Source organism: Pygoscelis adeliae, unplaced genomic scaffold (assembly GCF_000699105.1).
Source record: "Pygoscelis adeliae isolate BGI_AS28 unplaced genomic scaffold, ASM69910v1 Scaffold171, whole genome shotgun sequence".
Lineage (NCBI taxonomy): Eukaryota > Metazoa > Chordata > Aves > Sphenisciformes > Spheniscidae > Pygoscelis > Pygoscelis adeliae.
In genome coordinates this window covers 2,495,566-2,515,112 of record NW_008824186.1, presented here as the reverse complement: position 1 = coordinate 2,515,112, position 19,547 = coordinate 2,495,566, and the positions used below count along the sequence as shown (strand labels likewise).

Sequence of the window (19,547 nt, the reverse complement as noted above, 5' to 3'; positions counted from 1 at the left end):
TGTTTGGGTGTTTGGGACTGAAGCATCCAAACAGCTCCATCATAAGCAAACACCCACTTACACTGTTGGGCTAAGGAGGATCTGCAAACTTTGTTAATTCTGATCCTGTGGCTTGGCACTATTGGCATTATGTATGAGCAAATATGACATAAGAAGAATAGAGGTGCAGAGGTATATTTTTATATACTCCCATACTTACTTTACACACTACACATAAGTCTTGGGGACTGCTTAACACAGATATGTTCTAGCATGCAGTTGCTAAAAATGTATCATCCCACCAGCTTTCAGAGACACTTCCTACACCTTTCAACAACACCGTTTAAGTGGGATAGAACATCTTTAGCAAGAAAAGTAATGGGCAGAAATCCACCACAGAACAGTGAGTAAACCAATTGTCAGGCCACTCCCTCAGGGGAGTGGAGGAGGAGACCCTCTCTCACACAGGAGACCCAAATGCAATTTCTTGCTGTGACTCAGTCAGAGAAGTACTCTGAAGCCCTTTCTCGTGTTCCATGCAGAGTGCCCTCATGGTTCCACTCCCAGCAAGGAGGCTGGAGTCATCACCATCTCCTCTTCTGTGACTTTGAGAAGGGCAGCTGTCTCCCCAATCGATCTAATCTAGACCTCCAAGAACTTCTGAAATGCTGAAATGGACTGTCTTGACATTTCCAGAAAATGGTGTATGCGCAAAAACCAACTTGCTGAATTTGGACTGAACTCACAAGTAGTTTTGGCTGTCTTGGAACATTTCACCCTGTAAATGATTCACTGAGAAAGATACACAAGTCTAGCTAGGACCCAGACCCATTCATGACTGCTGCTGCCCTCTCTGCTGTATGTGAACTGCTATACACTCTCCAGGCTATTTGTGCAATCTAACCAGCCAGATCTTTGATGTTTCTCTCCCTGCTGCTCCTAGAATCCTTCTTTAGTTGGCAGAATTCAAAAAAGGCTCAAATCTAAGCTTAAGTGGTTTGCTGAATTATCGTCTTAAGCATACTAGCTGGTGTGGCTTTTCCTTCTCCACTTCTGCTTTCCACATATAAGTGCACAGTAATTCCACCAGCCTTTCAGGTTATGCACATGCAGCACTCACCTATTAGCATTGCCACTTGAACATCGGAATACCAACAGTAGCCTTTATCAGGTTACTCATTGGCAACTTTTTCTTGCAGAACTGTTTGGTTTTTAAAAATAATATATTCCCTATATTGGGGATACCGTATAGAGCAAAGACTTTCATTAAGAAAGCTGTTTCAAAAAGATGGCGGCAGGAAGAAAGTGTCACCTGTACAACCACAGTAGTGCTGAAATGCCAATAAAAAAAAACAAATACAGTCCTCTCCTAAAGCTAACTTCAAGAATTTGGCACTACAAGTATCGTGTATGAGCAGACACAACATCAGAAAAAGAGAAGGTTAGATCGGTTTTGGATCGCAATTCACATATAAAGATGAACTCTAATGAGCAGAGATGTCTTGTCAACAAACCTGTGTGTCGTCTTTGGTGCCGTTTGAGTTGGTCTGAACGAGAAAATCTCCGTTCACAGTCCTTAAAATCACACTGATAAGGTTTTTCACCTGTAAAGGACAAACGGTTTATCAGAAAATGTGGCTAAATGAGGGAACACGTCAACCAGAATCAGAAGATGAAACGTGTTACACGAAAAGGCCTCTCTCCTGTCTAAAGTAGTCTAGTGGTACACCAGGACTCATTTGCTATAAAACCATACAACTGTGTTGGAATCAGTGGGGAAAGACTGGCATAATTCTACTGCATTGACACTGATATTAAATCTGCTTATTCTAAAAAACAGCCCATTAGGTTAAAGCTACAAAAAAATTCAGGTTGCATGAAATTTTTTTTATTGCTTTCTGCTGGAAAAGAGCAGAAATCTCTTGTTTTATATTTCTCAGACCCCCCCCCCCCCCATATTAAGCTCTTTCCACCTGTTTCAGTAATATATAATTTGTACAAGGGAACAACTTGCAGTTTGCTTTAAATTGGATTTGAAGCAAAAATGAAATCAGTGACATCCATGTAGGTGGTAATTTTAACAATGCTAAATGGATTAAAAGGAAATGAAGAGCAAAATTCAACCACAGAAAAAAACATTCTTCCCCAAAACACAAATTATGTTTCTGCATAAAGCACCATTAAATAGAATTTCTCATTTAGCTGCACACCTCTCGCAGGCAAGCCTATGAATTCTTGCAAAGCCTCATGTAAACATAAACTCTTCCTCCACCTCCCATACAGTTCAGCAGAGGTCTTCAGGATGGGTTTTCTCTGGGACGAAAAGTGAGATTCTGACTTCTTTAAAAAATGAAATCCCTACAAGCTAGCTTCTCAAATGAACATGATTTTCAATGCAAAGGGCTTTGCCAACCACATAAACATGCAAAAATGCAGCGATCGAGGAGCTTGAGGAAAGAGGGAAACACTGCTGGCAGGCAGCATACCGCAGAGTTGGGGAAATCTGGCCAGCACAAAAAAACCTAATCCTTATGCTGTTACAAGAGGAGCTGTATGATCTTTCAGATCTAGTCTAAGGTCCCTTTGCACAACGCTGGAATCCTGCAAGAGCCTCAGATGTAATTACATTTATACCTACATAAAGCCTGTTTACAGTGCCACAGCCCTGCGCAGAGGCCTCAGCACCAGAAGTAATGAAACATCTTTCACTGCAAAGCCGGGAGAATCCTGGGTTTTATCTGGAAGGTACACACGAGACCAGCTGGGACCTGCTTTGTCTACGGTGGAAAGCTGAGATGTAAAACAAAGGTCCAGTAGGAAGGACCTAAAGAAAAACATCAGCTGAAGTGGGCAGCGGGTTCAATTTCTCTGGGTATATTTTTAAACACATATCACTTTCATAAATCTTCATTGCAAGTGTCTGCATTTCTGATTTTATTATGATGAGGAAATGTATTCTGGTTGCACTGGTATCTCAGAACAAGATAATAATAAAAGAAAGTCTTTTAGCTTAAAGCAGAAGCATTCTGATCATATATCTACGGTATAAGTAGCATATTAAGAAGAGCATTCCAAATTCATACTGGTGTGTCTAAGATCAAAATTTCACAAAAGCAACTAAATCTGCAAGAACAAGCTAACTTCCTGTGACAGTCACCCAAAGGAGTTTACTGATTCTCAAACCTAGGTGTGGACAATTTCCATGTCTGCTGTGCTTAATTTATTAGCATAAGGGATTAAAGTTGCCACAGGTGTTTGAAATAGTTCCGTACACTTTGACCGCAAGGACTCCCTGGGGAGTGCCTGCTTTTCAGAAACCACTTACTTCCAAGGAATTCAGCCCTTTGGCAGATTTAAGAGGGGGAATGTCAGCAGAGCAGAATGCAGCGACAGGATGATTGTCTGCTAATTGCAATATAAACGCAGAAGATGGTTAAGGAGGTATTTGAATAAAACGGTATAGCGGGTCTGATGGCATGCACATGAAAGTATTTCTTTAAATACTTCAAAATATAATCTTGATTAAATTAAGGACAAATTTAACCAATGCATATATTAAAGGAATCAATCCAAGATGCTTACACAGAGATATGATGACACTGTGTAGAAAACAAAAAGCAAACAAACAAAAAGAGGCACAGTATTTGGACAGAAATCCTAATTTCCCTTTCCTTCTACATCTTCCACGTCAGCTAGTGCCAAGAAAAATGCCTGCCAAAGCCAACTGTCACATACCTGTTAACTCCCATAAGTTTCATCAGAACAGGATGACAGAAATGTCCCAGATTAGAAAAAGTCTGTTAGTACCTCATTAAATCACTATACCGAGAGGGGTTAGAGCAGTGTCTAGTTTCCCCAGGCCTATTAAAGCCTCTGCAGTAAAAGGCTAAAGTCTCTTAATGTACAAAAAATATCCCATAATGCTGTCACCTTCCTATGTGACCACATACAATTTCAAAACAAAACAGGAGATGAAGATGAGCTTCACCAGTCCTTCCACCTGCGTCTTGGAGGCTTCCATGATTATTTTTACATTTCATTACTGAAAGAGGGCACAAAAAAGAAAGGCTAAACTTAGTGCATAATGAAATAGTCAAGATCAGAGAGGATAGGGGGAACAGCAGTTCTTTAATATTTAGGAAAATATTTAGAAAAAATAAAGCTCAACAATCACAGAACAAGTACGAATGAGCCTTTGCACATATCACAATAAATGCTTCTAATAAAATAAACCTATTTGCTCAAAAATAGTTAACTTAAACTAGAAGGAGCATGCACATTTTCTCTGGAGCGAATTCATTTGCCCAGACGCATGGGAAAACAGAAAATCCTACTGCTGTAGCAGTTGCACAAAATATTAATAATCATTGCATTTAATTAAGGTGTGCTGCAAGAGCAAAAGCCCGCCGCTAACAAGAAAACATGAGGAGTGGAGGCTGATTTTGAAACCAGAGACTGCAAGTCTGAATAGGAATTTGAAGGCTTGTCTATACTCCACCAATTTAAACCCCTTTTCTTGTATACCCACTTAATCAAACGAGCACAAGCTCATAATCACAACTTTACCTCACTAATATAACATTTTTCTATTCAGTATCATTTGCTTTAGCAAACTTAGATAAAACATGTTTCTTTATTAAGTAAGGAGCCTTTATAGGTAATGTTTTCTGTCATCCTCACACTGTAGTTCAGGTGCAAGAGGTCATTACTTTTTGAAAGTAATCTTGTATTTTAAATACATAAGTATTCTTATTTTATGCCATAGAAATGAAAGCCTAAAAGCAGTCCCTGCTGGGTGAGGCCAAAGGTCCATCCTGCCCAGCAGTCTCTCACCATGGCTCACCGAAGATGCCTGCAGGAGAGCAGAAGACAGCAAGAATGCAGCAGTACTTTCCCTGGACACTCCTAGTATCCAGCAGTTCATGAGTTAACAACTTTCTAAGCCAAAGGTGCTTTCTATTTAACACTCGTTAATGGAGTTTCTTTCCATTAATTTGTCCAGTTGTTTCTTGAACCCACATAAGCTTTCAGCTTCCACAGTATTCTGCAGAATGGTATTCCACAGCTTAAGTATGAAGGTCAGTATTTCAAAGCAACATTAATGAAAGAGTGCTATCCTAGAAGTTACCACACCAGACTGTTAAGAGGAGAGCCTGTGCGGTTCCCAGCTCAGGCACAATTACACCCATTTATCAACTTATCACCTCTGAATATAGCGGACATAGCTCTGTCTTTCAAAGGTGTTGTAATGATGACTGTAAAGCATTTAGCAGCACGGTGGCATACGCCACAGTAAAAGGATATTTGCTTTTGTAAAAGAAAAGAAATCATTGTCAGACAATTAGCATAAAAATCACTATTAGACTTCATTACTTACATCCCCCACAGCCTCAGAAATTCACCACCGAGACCTGAGTCCCCTACCACATAAAGGACAACCTTCCCAATTTACAGATTCTCATACTTCATTGTAGAAAATCGTACCTGCAGTTGAGCATATTTAGGCTGAAGAATATCCCTGGCAAACAGGCAGAGGAAATTTCCTCTGCAAAGATGTTCAGCTTTCTGTTAGGATAAATCCAGTTTTTCCAATGGGTGGCACTGAACCCAAAGGGTCTCTGGCAAGAATGCTGATGTTTCCACCATAAATGAAATTTATGGAGGTCTAGACATCAATTTGTTTCTGCAAAGAAGTCTCTGAAGTCTGCCACAGAATGACAACTCACATTATTTGCTGTACTGTTGAAAAGTTATATGTATTTTTGCATTTCCTTTCAGAGGCCTATCTACTGCAGCAAAATACACCAAGATAAGAAAAAAGCTTTTTTGGCTGTACATGTTTCAATAAAGGCGTTGTTAACAATGGATAAGCAGTCTTGGAGGGTACAAAATGTCAACATATTTTCAACTAAGGCTCTGTTGAAACATTGGTAAAAACTGATTACAGAATCCAGCTTGGTGTTTCAGGGCCCTGCTTGATTTTGCAATTCTGCAACCGTTGAAGAATGGAAGATCTGATGAGCCAGTCCTCTGTAAGTATCTATTATAGAAAGAAAAAAGATAATCAAGAGCCGACATTATTCTGCAAAGATACTCTCTGCTGGTTTAATATTAGATATATGTAACAGCTTGTTTTCAAATCATGTGTTCATAATTTTTAAAAAATTACCTACCACTACATGAAGAAAGGTGGAAGAGCTTCAAACCCCTGAGTGAATCCAGAACCACCCTACAGGAGGACTAGTAAAATTTTTTGTTGGCTGTAGAGAGGTATACCAAACACAACCAAATCATCCTCCACTTGAGCTGACATCGGACAGCTCTCCTGACTTTAGGCTGGCTCATCAGGATTCCTCCCCATCAAAACATCGAAGCAAAAGAAGAAGAGACATATCCCTCTGTTTAGTAAGATATTAGGTGTTAACGTTTGCCAACTACTTTCTGTCTAATATGCTAATTCCACCAAGCCCAATTTCTGTACCTAATAAAGAACTCTAGAATGGGGGTTTGGAGTTCATTGGGTTATAAACAGAAAGATGATCAGAGAGTCTAAGAGACAGACACATAATTATCAACATAAACCAACAGCCTCACTCGAGTCATACTGGCCCCTTAAGATATCCGCTAACATATAAAAACAAGCAGGTAGAGAAAAGAAAGAAGGTGCAGAGAAGTGTGAACTGTAGCTACCATAACTGTTATCAACAAGACACACACATTCTTCATAGTGATGATTGATCTGCCCTTGGAGAAAACTGGTTTCCAAATTTTGCTTTTGACAATCAGCTTTTCCACACATAGGAGACACAAATCAGGGTTAGATAGACAAAGACATGAAGTTACAAAGGAGACTGGAAATGGCTTTGCATCACAACAGTCGGTTCAACTGCCCAGGACTCCTGAAGAGCACGGGACTGAAAAAGACCATTACGGCCACTAAGGTCAGACTCTCCGCCATGCCAAGCAGCCAAGAAAATATGTTAACTCAAGTGTTCGTAGACCATCCACTCCAGATGCTCCCATATAATATAGCTCACCAAGCACTCTCAAAAACTAGGACTAACAGACAGGAGACAAGAAATGAAGGGCATCATATTCTAAGTCTCTACAGCAGCTGGGAATTTGGTAAGTAGAATTTCCAGACAATAATCATAGGAAATGGCTAGTACCCATACACCCGGCTGAGGACAAAAACCCACCAGCCTGATAAAGGGGAGCACTCCCTTCTGATCCTAAAGCTGAATGCATCAACCAGGCAAGTTACCCAAGCAATTCTCATACCAGCAGTGCACTGTCCCTTGCTTCCTCTCTTCAGCCGCAACCAGCCCTGAAAGCTTACATGGTCTTATCAACGGCAACATTTGTATCACCAAATACAAGCTTTGGGAATCAAGCTGGCCTCTTACGGAAAACAACTTGCAAAGATTTGAGAAATAAGTTTTGTTGTCAACATATCAAAATATAGTGGCAGAAAATCTGGGCCCACCTGTACAGAAGAGGTGTTTGGGGGGGAAAAAACATTTTTTTTCTTCTACCCTGTTCCACTATCAGGTAAACCAGAGGAGAAGGAAGGGGCATGTATGACCTCAAAGACAATGGGAGAAGTCTCTCTAGGGATGCTAGAGAGCCATAGTCCTATCCTCTATGTCTTCTGGGGCTTTTGTGGCTCTACATGCCTAGATTGTATGTGGTATAATGCTGGAAATCTTCCCCAGTTAAGGAGAAAAAAAAGATGTAAGCTGAAGTCCTTGTGATGCATCCAGAAATAATACTGCGAAAGCCAAGCAACTAAATGGAATAAAATACAGGACCAGAACAAACAAATTATGACTGTTGAAATACAGTGTAAATCAATTTAGGAATGAAAGAAATAGTGATTATGAGAAAAATTCAGAACTGTTTAGGCATACTCAAGAAAAACACCCCAGTTAATGGACCCCGAAAGATCTCCAAATTTTCTTCTGTTTCCAATTTATTTACAGAAAATAAAATAGCATTTCTGTAGGCTTTCAGCTCTAAAGATTAAATTCCAGTTACAATCTAAATTATCTTGAATGTGTAATCTGAGCAACACTGAAGATGTCTATCTGAATTATTTTGTGACTTGCCCATTCAGAAATTAAAAATCCTTTGTAATGTTCATTTCTTACTGTTTTTACACAATTAACTAACGTGACCACATGGTCTCCAAAAGGAAAAGTTTGCAACTATTTTTTATTAAATGTTAGACAATCTCCTAAGTCACAACAATATGGACTGCCTTCCTGTTGTCTGTTTCATCGCTTTGACTTTCCATCATACTAATGGTTAACTGAGCATCCATATTTACAGATTTTATCCACAAATTTCTAGATTAGCACAGAAAGAACTGTCTAAATAAAAATATGATAGGCCATCAAAAATAATACAGAGCATATCTAAAGCTATATCATAATTATACATCTCCAACAGTATAGATCTCCCAATAGGGGAAATAATTCTATTTACCCTTCAGCAAGGTGCAGCAGGACATTTGATTTCCACATTTTGAGATGTAACTTATATTGCCTGAACTCAGAGAGAATCCAGACCGTAGCCTACAAGTGACTGGCTTCAGGCTCAATTCTTCATGGAAAGATCTCATAGCAAGGAAGCTCATTTGCCAATCCCTGCCTCCACCCCCACCCAGAAAAGGAGGACAAGAGGATGCTAAATGTCTAGGTTCCTCTTGCAGAGGAAACTTCTTAATAGTTAACAACAGTTAAGATTTGCAACAAGCTTTGATGCTCCTAAACGGGAAGGGGGAGGGGAAAAAAAAAAGAAGATTCACAGCCTTGAACGATGCCCTATAACAGTAAGAGAGGGAGGGAGGTGATCTACTTGCTGTCAGCACTGCTCTGTGTTTTTCTTCACTGGATTCAGAGAGTCTTCTGCATCCGAAAGAGGGATTGCCCAGATGACAGAGCATGTACATACCTCATCTGACAGATTCTCACTGCCCCTGACCTGGCAGATCATTTCTTGCACCTTATGCTATTTTAAAATCACCCTACCCACTTTGCTGTTCAGTGCTGTAACATGATTTATACCAATCCATGCTGACACTTACCAGTGTGCTTTCTGCTGTGCATCTGTAAATGGGACAACTTAAAGTATCGCTTGTTACAGCCAGGGTACGCACACATGAAGGGACGTTTTTCATTTGTCTCGCTTGCTGATCGGACAATAGTTGGAGCTACTCCTGGCACCCGTCGGACATCCTACAATGACAGAGACTTGCTAATGCAACGTGTATGTTCTCAAGCTTTTACTTAATATATTCAAAGACAAACAATCAGAGGCACTTCTCTGGGACAAAGAGATACTTAAATATATTATATTGCAAACAGGCCATTTTATTTTATTTTACATTAATGAAGTACACCCTTAGTGTACTTCATTACACTGGTGTACAAAGGTGTACAAAGAACACCTTAATCTGTTCTTTGCAAAGTATTAAAATTATTTGAAGGTGAAATACAGTGAACTCTACTTATTAAATTCTCTCGCCAATATTTATATGCAGGATTAAATGGGCCACATTGTGACCTCATGTATAATCACACAATCCTGGAAGAACACTCGTTGGCATATGAAATAGTTTTAGGCTTATACCAGTGTAAGAGATAAGAGCACGAGCCATAGTAGCCTTCTCCTCTTTATTTTAAATACTCACATGAAGTTAAAGGACAGGGAAATTAATGTATTGGGTTAATACAAATTGGTAAAAAGCAAAACAAGAATGACTGTATAGTTGGAGCTGGTGAATAGTTCAGCCTTAATGCATTTTGGCCACTTTCACAATGTTCCATCAAAGATGATCTTCACCTTGTGGATAATTAACTTTCTTAAACAATGTCAACTGCTTACTTTTATTCACTCAACGAAAGCTGGCTCACGAGCCTATTTCTGAGAGCTTGCCACTGAATAATGACTTATTAAACTATAGAAAAAAGGAAAAGGAGAAAAGATGCTACCTAAAACCATTGAGGTATGTTGACAACACAGAGCAACACAGAAGAGACAAATATTATGTAACAACTTTGCCATCAGTTTTACGGAGGTATATCTTTTACAGTGGTATTTATTGATTGTTTTGGAAAAGGGAGGAAATTAACTCCCATGAATGGTAAGTTCCTTCCGAAAATTCACTAATTACTTAGTCATTAGAAAACAATCACTTATTATATTTTGTTTTAAGGAAATATGTTTGAATTAGTAAAGTTTCAGAAATCCGTAAAAGCAAAATGTCATCTAACTCTTTCTTATATACAGTTATCAGACGTAGTCCACTGTAACCACAGAAGCTTCACACGGCCAAAGTGACTGGAGCTAGAAGTTGGAAACTGGATCATATATTTTGGACCATCCTGAGAAGCTGGTAAGGAATATTGTCTCGCAGATATATTTCAGAGGAAGAAATAAATGATTTTGAATGATTGTGTTAGAAAGAAATCTTATATTATACTTCAATGGCTTCAGTGAAGTCAGGACACAGGTAAAGCATTTCTTGACAACACAGGGAAACCGCAAATCAAGGATGGATTTATAAATACCAGTGAAGTAGTAAATGAATATTATAAACAGGCAGCAGTTTTACTTCCCTATGAAGAACGCCCTACTATACTCACTTGTATGCCTCTAAAAACTCCATGGGTGTGTATTCTGTATTGGGCCCCACAGCTGTATAACATGGGAGCACTGTGGTTCTCATTTTCATATCCTGCTGTATGGCTGTAAATAAAGAGGGGAATAATGGAGAAATGAAATATTTTTCAGTACTCAGCTCCATGTGAGAGGTTTCATTTCTTAAGTCGGTGATAACATACGCAGAGTTCGCTTTTATAGCCAGGATATCCAAGTTCAAATGAAATTCACCAAAGGAAGCCTGCTCTGCCTTCGTATTGATCTGCTCCCACTGACACAATGCATTGATTCCATACATACATCTATTAGTATCCATTAAGACAGTCCAGAAAAAAAAAAATTGCCATGATCTGAACTCTGATGTATTTCCACAAAGACTTTAGGTAAGAGGAAAAAATCCACAAAGCAGCATAACTGTCATGTGCACATGTACACATTATTTATCAGTTAAATGTGGGGCTTGCTATTGCTAATATCTTTTGGAATGAGCAAAATGCCTCAAGTTTCACATTAAGTGCAGTGGATTTTTGTCAGCACCTCATGACTCAGATATTACCAGATACTACCAAGAAAGTGATGACATTTATAAGAATAGCAGTCATGTACTCATAAACAGAGATTACAAATCAGTGTCCAAACTATTTATCCCACATATCAGCTTGCAGGATGCGCTACAAATTAACCCTTTATAAAAATAAAATTAAAATACAAAACCAGCCTATCCCTACTAGGTATAAACTTTCAGAATTCCTCATGCAGCATCATCACAATAATTTTAAAAATTTGTAACCTTTGTTGTGTTTTGGGGGTGTCACCACCATATGTTTATCTGATTATATTCTTCAAAATCCTGTGTTCTCCTGTCCAGAACGTTAGGAACATTGCTGTGTTTCTTGTCGCAACCTTCTTACATTATGCAAATAAATTTTAGTTTTTATTTTTAAATGAGTATGTTACATTAGCGTGTACACTGCCACATGTATTAATATACATTGGCAACAGTAAGTGTTCATGTTTTACACTGCACTAGAAATTAGAAAACACAGAACAAAGCCCAAGGGCGCAGAGCTAGGGACAAAGATGGATTCATAGGATGTTATCCCACTCTTTGCCAAATGCTTGCAATAGCAATTTGAAGGGGTCCCTGAGGCCCAGACTCTCATTTCACTGGTCCTTCCTTTCTCTTCACTCAAAGTTCACGTGCAGAGTAGAATTACAAGGAAGTTTTAAACCTCTTAAGTGATTTGCAGAACAGCCAGTGGAACTGGAATGCGGGAGATGTCTAAATGGTTTGTGAACCTCACTAAACAGGAGGGGAACAGTATTTGTGAACAGCTCTTACTGCAGAGTGTGGGTCGCATTCCTCATTAGTCGTCCCCATAGAGGCTTGCAGACTGCCACCTGGCAGACGTGTTCCTTCAGATCAAGTCCTTCGCTGCCTAAAATACTCATTTCAAATCCTGGCTCCACCTGGCTATTCAAATCAAAGGCTACACCTTTTAGGAAGGTATGCTCTGTTTATTTTAAAGTGGCAAACAGGTGACCATAATGAAATAAGTTCTAGGGTGGTGGCAAGAAAGTATCTCTGATCTGTAGTATTATCTGTAATAATAGAGAAAGGAAGATACCATTATCTGATTTAAATGGATTAAACTCTTCTCTAGATATGTACTATGCCCAACTAAATAGGGTCTCCTTTCTGCTCAGGGCCCGGGTGTGGCCTTTTGTTCCCTAATACAAGTAACATGACCATTTGCTCAATTCAGGTTCCCCACCAGCATCGAATGTTCCTCTCTATTGAAAGGCAGCAAGTCCACAGATAGTAAAAAAAAAAAAGGTTGAAAAGCACCCAACCCACGGTGATACCCATGTTAATCACAAATTAAACAGTGCATTTTAAAACAGAAATTAAATGAGAACTACCATTTATAAGGAGGAAGTTCTGCAGTAGAAGCTACTCCTGATCTGTAACGTAGCAGTAAATCAAGGGTAAATATGAACTTCAGCATTAGTCACCCTGAGTAACCATGTAACCTCTCATTCACGCCTGTGCTAGCAACCTTACACATTACAATAAACAAGAGACACACAGTTAGATAAGAAGAATTCCCAGGACAGAAACTTTAGAAGGAGGAACAGGAATACGCAGTAAAAGCTTACACCATAAAACACAACCTAACTTTCCCTCCAAATTCACATGGTTTTCATCTTTCAGTGATAACCATTTTTGTAAAGACCAGTCAGTTCTGAAATAATTCCTCCCAGGAATAAGAAGCAGGACAAAGACCCTGTCTGTGCCCTAAGGAATGGCTCTATGAATGGGAGGTATCCTCCAAATGATCTCCATCTCAATTCTTATCGCACAGTTGGGAAGCCTTCCTCAACATTCAGCCTTTTTCATATTTCCTCCCATTATTTCTAGTTACACTTCACTAAAACTGTACATACAACTACAAAGCCTTGAAGATTAAAACCTGTTTTCTGAGCCTCTTGACCCATAATAGACTAAGTAATGAATAGCCATCTACTTAACCAGCTCCCTAGGAGAGACGCTTTAATAATCAGGAACCCTAGTTCCCATTTTACATTGGGCACATTTCCATCAAGGTTGGCTGGTACTCCACGTGGTCATGTGGATGATGACAGCAAAATGGATCACGTGAGATTTCTTGGTTAAAATACTATTTATTCACTATGAAGCACTATGGAATAATCTGACTTTCAGGGAGATAGAAGTTAACAGGTGAATGTTCTTTCCAGTCAGTGGAGAAACTGGAACACTGAAGGAGGAGTTTTCACTAACGGTCCCTACACCACTGCTCTCTTGAACTTCAGCCTTCACCCTGCATCGACAGTAACCTCATTGTGAGATACAATTTTTTTTCTTCCAGCCCCTTTACTCAATGCATCCATGATGCATGCCACAAAATGTATACCGCAGTTTGCACAGTTGGCTTGTTTCATATTGCCGCAATTTATATACTAAAATAAAAGCACTGATAGAAGAACCAATATAAATCTCCTACTGAAGCTCAAACACCTGCTTTATTGCATACAAGAGATAATGATCAGATGCAATCCCACATATATGAGCAATACAAGTAACTGATGAATTTGTAGGAGCAGTACGTTACATAAATGGAAATCTAACTTAAGAGAATAGGAGATTCCTTAACCTTCATCTTTTCTAGTCAGGCACTCTGTCTAACTAGGCAAAGAGACAATGCCTCATACACTTAGGCCACCAAATCTATAAGAATAATATTGTCTAGTGGGAAAAATTTTGTCCCACTAGATTCTCAGGACTAGGTAACAGCCTAGATCTCCACCAAAGCACTGCAATGTGTACACTGTACACCCCAGACCCACTAACAATATATGCATTATAAATTAAAAAGAAGAGGCATTAGAGATTATACTGCACTGTTCAGATGAACAGTGATAGTCCAGGGTAGGTAAACACTGATACTTCAGGAGAAACAGGCTTCTGGGACCAGGACCCACAGGTTCACTCCCAGCAGGATGGGCTGCTCAGGCAACACCGCAGCAGCCTGGAGAACTGCCAACGGAGCCGCTCGCTGCCCAGCTGCAAGTGCGCTCAGAGCATGGCTGGAAGCATGGCCAAAGCTCCTACGCTGTGTCTTCCCCCGCTCAAAGGGCTGAGCAGCCCCCAGGAGAAATTCAGCTAAGGGCAGGGGGATAATCAGGGGGTGAGCAGCTGAATTAACCAAAGAAGAAAGAAAAAAAAATCCCCCGTAAGGCCCAGAGTTATAGTTAGGAGAAACACTAGACCGATCCCTCCACAAGTCCTAAAAGGACTCAAAACTAAGCAAGGCCAGATGCAGCCAAGCTGACCTGCCAGGATCCAACAGAAATTTTTGTTCGAGCAAGGACTGAAGGATTTGGCCTCACAGTCTAGTTCTGCCTTTACTTGTAAGTATACAACTCCCTTTAACTTCAGTGGGAACAGCAGAAAGGCAGAACCGGACAATAAGCATTTAGAACTCGAGTTAGCTGGTGAAAAAAGGACCCGGTATATTTTGTTCTCGGGTTCTAGGCAGCCAGAAACAGACCTGGAAACGTAGCCATAAAATGTAACTCTAGATAACTGGGAAACAAAGACTGATACTTATGCAACATAAAACGCTAAGCAAGCGCTATGTGTTTGTAGAGTATTTAGAAGCGCTTGCATTTACCATTAGCCCAGCAAATCCTTAACACTTGGAGAGTAGCTCTTTTAAAATGATTAATCTCAAAGTTGTACAGATTGTACAAAGATTAATAAAAATGAAGGTTTTACAGATGAGAATGTGTGATGAAAAACAGAGCAGCTTTAGAGAGTTGTATCAATCTAAGTGGTTATAAAAAACCTCATAAAAGATGACATTCTAATCTGAATATTTTAAAAAATAATCAAGCTGCAATTTCTCTCTCACACCATTTTTACTTTGTTAAACTGAAATCATCTGTCTAATGTATAAAGCAGTTACAACTTAATCTGAAGAGTTAAGCTTTTTATTATTATTTCATAAACCAAAAAAGGGAAGCTTTAGGGCATACTGAGGAGAGTTAGAAAATTTCAGATGAAACGTGAATACACATTGATTCATGAGATTCAGACTTGGAAGAATAAAAAAAGCCAGAAAGCAAGATTACATAAAACAGGCACCACATTAAGCCTCAATTTAATTGTGTTTCAATGCAGGAACAGGAATTTTAGGGTTTAGAAACAGAGCCAAAAATGAGGCAAAGTGAGGGTGTGGGCTAGTCACGTTGATAACAGAACATAAAGGAAGAGAAGTAGAGTTAATTCCCTCTGCTAAAATATTTACCATCCTAGCACCCTGGGAAAAATATGTATGGAGACAGCAAAAAGATTCTGATTAGTTATATAGAAGATCATGTTTCTGCCTGTTTTTTGTCTAATACTATTACAGAGGGTGGAGTATAAAGCTGCATTTTTATCTGCACTTTCCAAGGCAAAGGAATATTAAAAAATGTGATTTCACAGATTACAGCCCTTCTGCCATCTTCAATGAGAAAACCAGCTGGTTGATGAAAGGAAGGCACTGGATTTTCAGGGGACCCCAGTCTCTCTGACTTCAATAGTCTTTGTTTGGTTTGGGTTTTTTTACCATTGACCTGAGTGGAATCAGGATTTCACCCAACACTTCCCTTCAAAATGAGACCCTCAGCTATCAGTGGGAAAGGGGAAATTCAGTATTAGAGACAATAGGTCATTGTCTGTTCCCAACTCATGTTGATTACAGAACTGAACCCAAGAAGGAAGTTTTGCACCTCCAAATTTTACTAATAATACCATCACAGCTAAACAAAAAAAACTTTACAATTCACTCCTAGAGAAAATAAGTTTTCACTGTCTTGTTTTAGATGCAGTTTTAATAGTGTTCTACAGAGATCATACCTAATCTTCCTTCCAGTGAGCCTGAGCAAACAGGAATATATACAAGTGTCCATGGAACATGCTGACTATTTAACACCTAAGCGAAACCAAAAGGGAAAAAAACCCAACCAAACAAACAAATTTCATCTGGTTATATACTGGGTTTCAGATGACTGTTGGAAATACGGATCAAAACTTCTTACTTGAGCTGCTGAAGAGACAACTATGCAATATTTCTGTTAAGTCTTGCTGTTGTGTGTGTGGCTACACTTCTTGTCTACCATGCCGTATCATTTCCTGCTTGGTATAAATAATTTCCATGTCACTTTTATACAGAACTCATCAAAATATCAAGGAGGTTTTTATAGTCATGAGGTCTACCTCTACAACAACACTATGAAGGAAAGCAGTACTTTCCACATTGGACAAATAAGAAAGCAACACAAAAATATTAAGGACAGAAACTGAAGGGAAAGGTGTCCACTAATGTGGGACGTCCATTTTGAGATGCCTGGGACCCGAGTTCTCAGGGTAATAAGCAAAGGACCCACTGACTTTCCTGCAACAGCATAAATCTGATCTCAGCTGCTCCAAACAAAATACCACAAAATGAGGAACAAACCATCAGCGCTCTGAAGAGATAAAATCCAGTCCCACAGTGATGTTCACTGCCTTAACCATGAAGTTTTCCTTTCAGATCCTTGAAGCTGACAGTTTGTGTGACAACTCTCGCAGACAACAAGCCAGCCCTCCCTCTCGTCTACCCAAAGTTCAGAAGGTGACAGAGAAGTCCCTGGACAAACAGGCAACACATAATCAACGCTCACAAGGCACCAAATGTGGACTGTTCTTCCCTCAAATGAGTTATAAGCACAAGTTGAACTCAATCTTTGGCATTCAGAACCTAAGTGAAAATCTACAGATTCAAGTCACTTGGACTATATGGTAGCAGTAGGGGGTTGTCGTCTTCTTCCAGAGACAACTCCATGCAGAAAGCAGCTCGTTTTGGGCCATCAGATCCTCTTCTGGTTTGCCAGTACATAGAAATGTCTAGAAGTCAACTTTTAGGACCTACTCCATGTGCTGGGGTAGTCTGGCTGCAGCCTTTTCTATCTGCTTCCCCATTTACACCTCTCTCCCCTTCCCCTGCCAGTCTATCACGTTGTTGTACTCTGCCAGAAGACAACATCTCTGTTCACCTTATGTGTCTCTCTCCACCACTTAGCAATGGCTGGCCAGGCACTCTATTCCATACCTTTTACTGCCCACCTCTGCTTGACACTCAGGCCGTGCCTTCTGCGGTTCCCTAAGGCTTACACCTACTGAAAGCACTAAAAGCTGAAAGCTAAAACCCACTGAGACAAAGAAACTTCTTGCCCGCAGTTCCAATATCCGACATTAAAATATCCAGGGAAAAAAAAACATTCAGGAAAAAAAAGTCTTCTAAGGCCTTAAAGCCACAGGCTTTGAGCAGATAAAATCATTCGATAGTTTAGATGCCAGGCCCTTGCTTCTGATCACACATGAACAGGACTGTTCGTAAGGGTGCAACTCAACGGGAATGATTTTCACATGACTGAAAACGACGCAGCTTTGGCCGCCTGACAGTATTCCTTGCCAAATTTCAAACTCTTAATCTGAAGTGAGGAGATTCTGGAGCTGATCAGTCAAATATTGGCAAGAATGTAAACAGCTAAAAGCAGAACGCTCTCTGATAAACCACTAGGTAACTTAAGCATAGAAGCTGCTAACTAACTCTACCTGAAATGCACGGCAACAGCTTCATTTCAGTATATTAAACTTATGCTGAACATGAACCAGAAAGCAAGCTACTGAACTGGTCTACTGTCAAGTATAAAGTGTATGACCCATAAGATTTATATAATTGTGGAGTTCTCTAACTGTTTGCAGAACTTATTGGTAATGTTTTCTTCTTTCTTATAACGCGCAGAAGTCTTATCAAAGCCAAGAAGTGGTGGGGAGAACTCAAGGCAAGGAGCTAAACAAGGACTGTCATCGTTGGACAGAATCTAGAAGCTCCGTATTTCAACAGAAAGATTGATTCCAAAATTCTTAAATTACAACTACAAGATTGAGAAAAGCATCTGAAATACTAAACGCCTGGGAATCACTTATGAACAGTTCATATATTTTAAAGATGTAAATCTTGGGAAGAATACCTTATGTTCATGGCAACTGAGATTGGAGGTACTGTGTATTGTAACTCTCAGCCAGAAAAGACAGATAACTATTTTGGCTCATATTACCAGTGATGAGGCTATGTCTAGCACTGATTTTCCACAGATTCTACAATCTTGGCCTATACCAAAACTTTCAGCTTTGTTTTTTTTTTTTTCGCCCCCTTTCATGCATCCTAGGTCACATACTTTACACTGCTAACAGTCTGACTCCTGGACAAGTAAGAAGCCATTTATTTTGTTCAGTACTGCTTTAATATTTCTATTGTGTCCTTTTTTTTTTTTTCCACTGAGTTCCCCAAAGAATAACCTCTTCCTTGCTTTAATAACTTGGACCTCGGTCAAGGTTGATGTGTTTCTCCATTTTGTAGGATATTTTCTTCAGAAGAGACAAAACAGTGTCTAACATTGCAATGACTGATCTTTAAAGGTACAGTTTAAAGAGGAAATCAAAAACACTTATGGAAAATAAAAGTAGGAAATAACCTTTACAAAGAGATGATTGGCAGCGAAGACACAGAACTGTACACAACTGTAGGATCTGGGGATCTTCTCTAACCACAAGAGCTCCTCGACAGATCTCTTCAGGCTCAATTCTCTCGTTCATTCCAACACAGATAGTTTACTATGCTGCTACTATCTTGTCCCTCTAACCTTCAAACACCATTTGTGAATGAGCTAGAAGCAGACCCATAATATTTTTTCCTTTATCACGCTACAGCACTGTACACAAAGTCCATATTGAACAAGGTTTTCACATTTATGGACAGCTACATGAAAGCATAGATCTAGACAGGCTTTTCTAGATGTCTCCTGTTGTTCACTTGAGACTGTTAGCACATGCTTAGACACCGAGAACATCTCAAAGTGAGTTGATGATACCTACCTTCGGTAGGGGAGTTTTCACAGCCAATCATCTACTCAGAGCAGAGCAGGCAATCTTTGGCTTTACCTTGGCTAAGATCAAAAGGCGGCTCTTTTGCTCAGGGTAGCGATTGTAGATGAGACAAGGTGAAGTTACGGTAGTGCACCAACCCAGCGGGTCTCGGTCCTACCTCATGCTCCCCTGGGTGCGTCGGAGGAACCAAGCCAGCGCAGGACTGCTGGAGGCACCGGGCACAGGCTGCCGAGCGGCCCGGCGCCGGCACCGAGAGCTCCGCGCCGCCTTGCTCACTCCTTCTCCCTTTCCTCCCCCAGCATCCCGTCCTCGCACCCAGGGCCGGGCCCGGGAGAGCGGGAGGCCGGGTGCCGGCTGGGGGAGGCCCGGCAGGGGAGATGCCCGCTCGGGCCGGGGCGGGCGG

The 19,547-nt window shown here is 40.1% G+C and overlaps 1 protein-coding gene across 1 annotated transcript in view; it reads right to left on the bottom strand.

The window, feature by feature from the left end:
- The window catches only part of WT1 (Wilms tumor 1), a 38,819-nt gene that overhangs the window by 3,932 nt on the left and 15,340 nt on the right, over positions 1-19,547 (bottom strand). The window contains exons 4-6 of the mRNA XM_009334577.1: positions 10,629-10,731; positions 9,068-9,218; positions 1,494-1,583 (exon numbers count right to left, since the gene is read on the bottom strand). Of these exons, the coding sequence (XP_009332852.1) occupies positions 1,494-1,583; positions 9,068-9,218; positions 10,629-10,731 (344 nt within the window). The remainder of the gene's footprint in view (positions 1-1,493; positions 1,584-9,067; positions 9,219-10,628; positions 10,732-19,547) is intronic.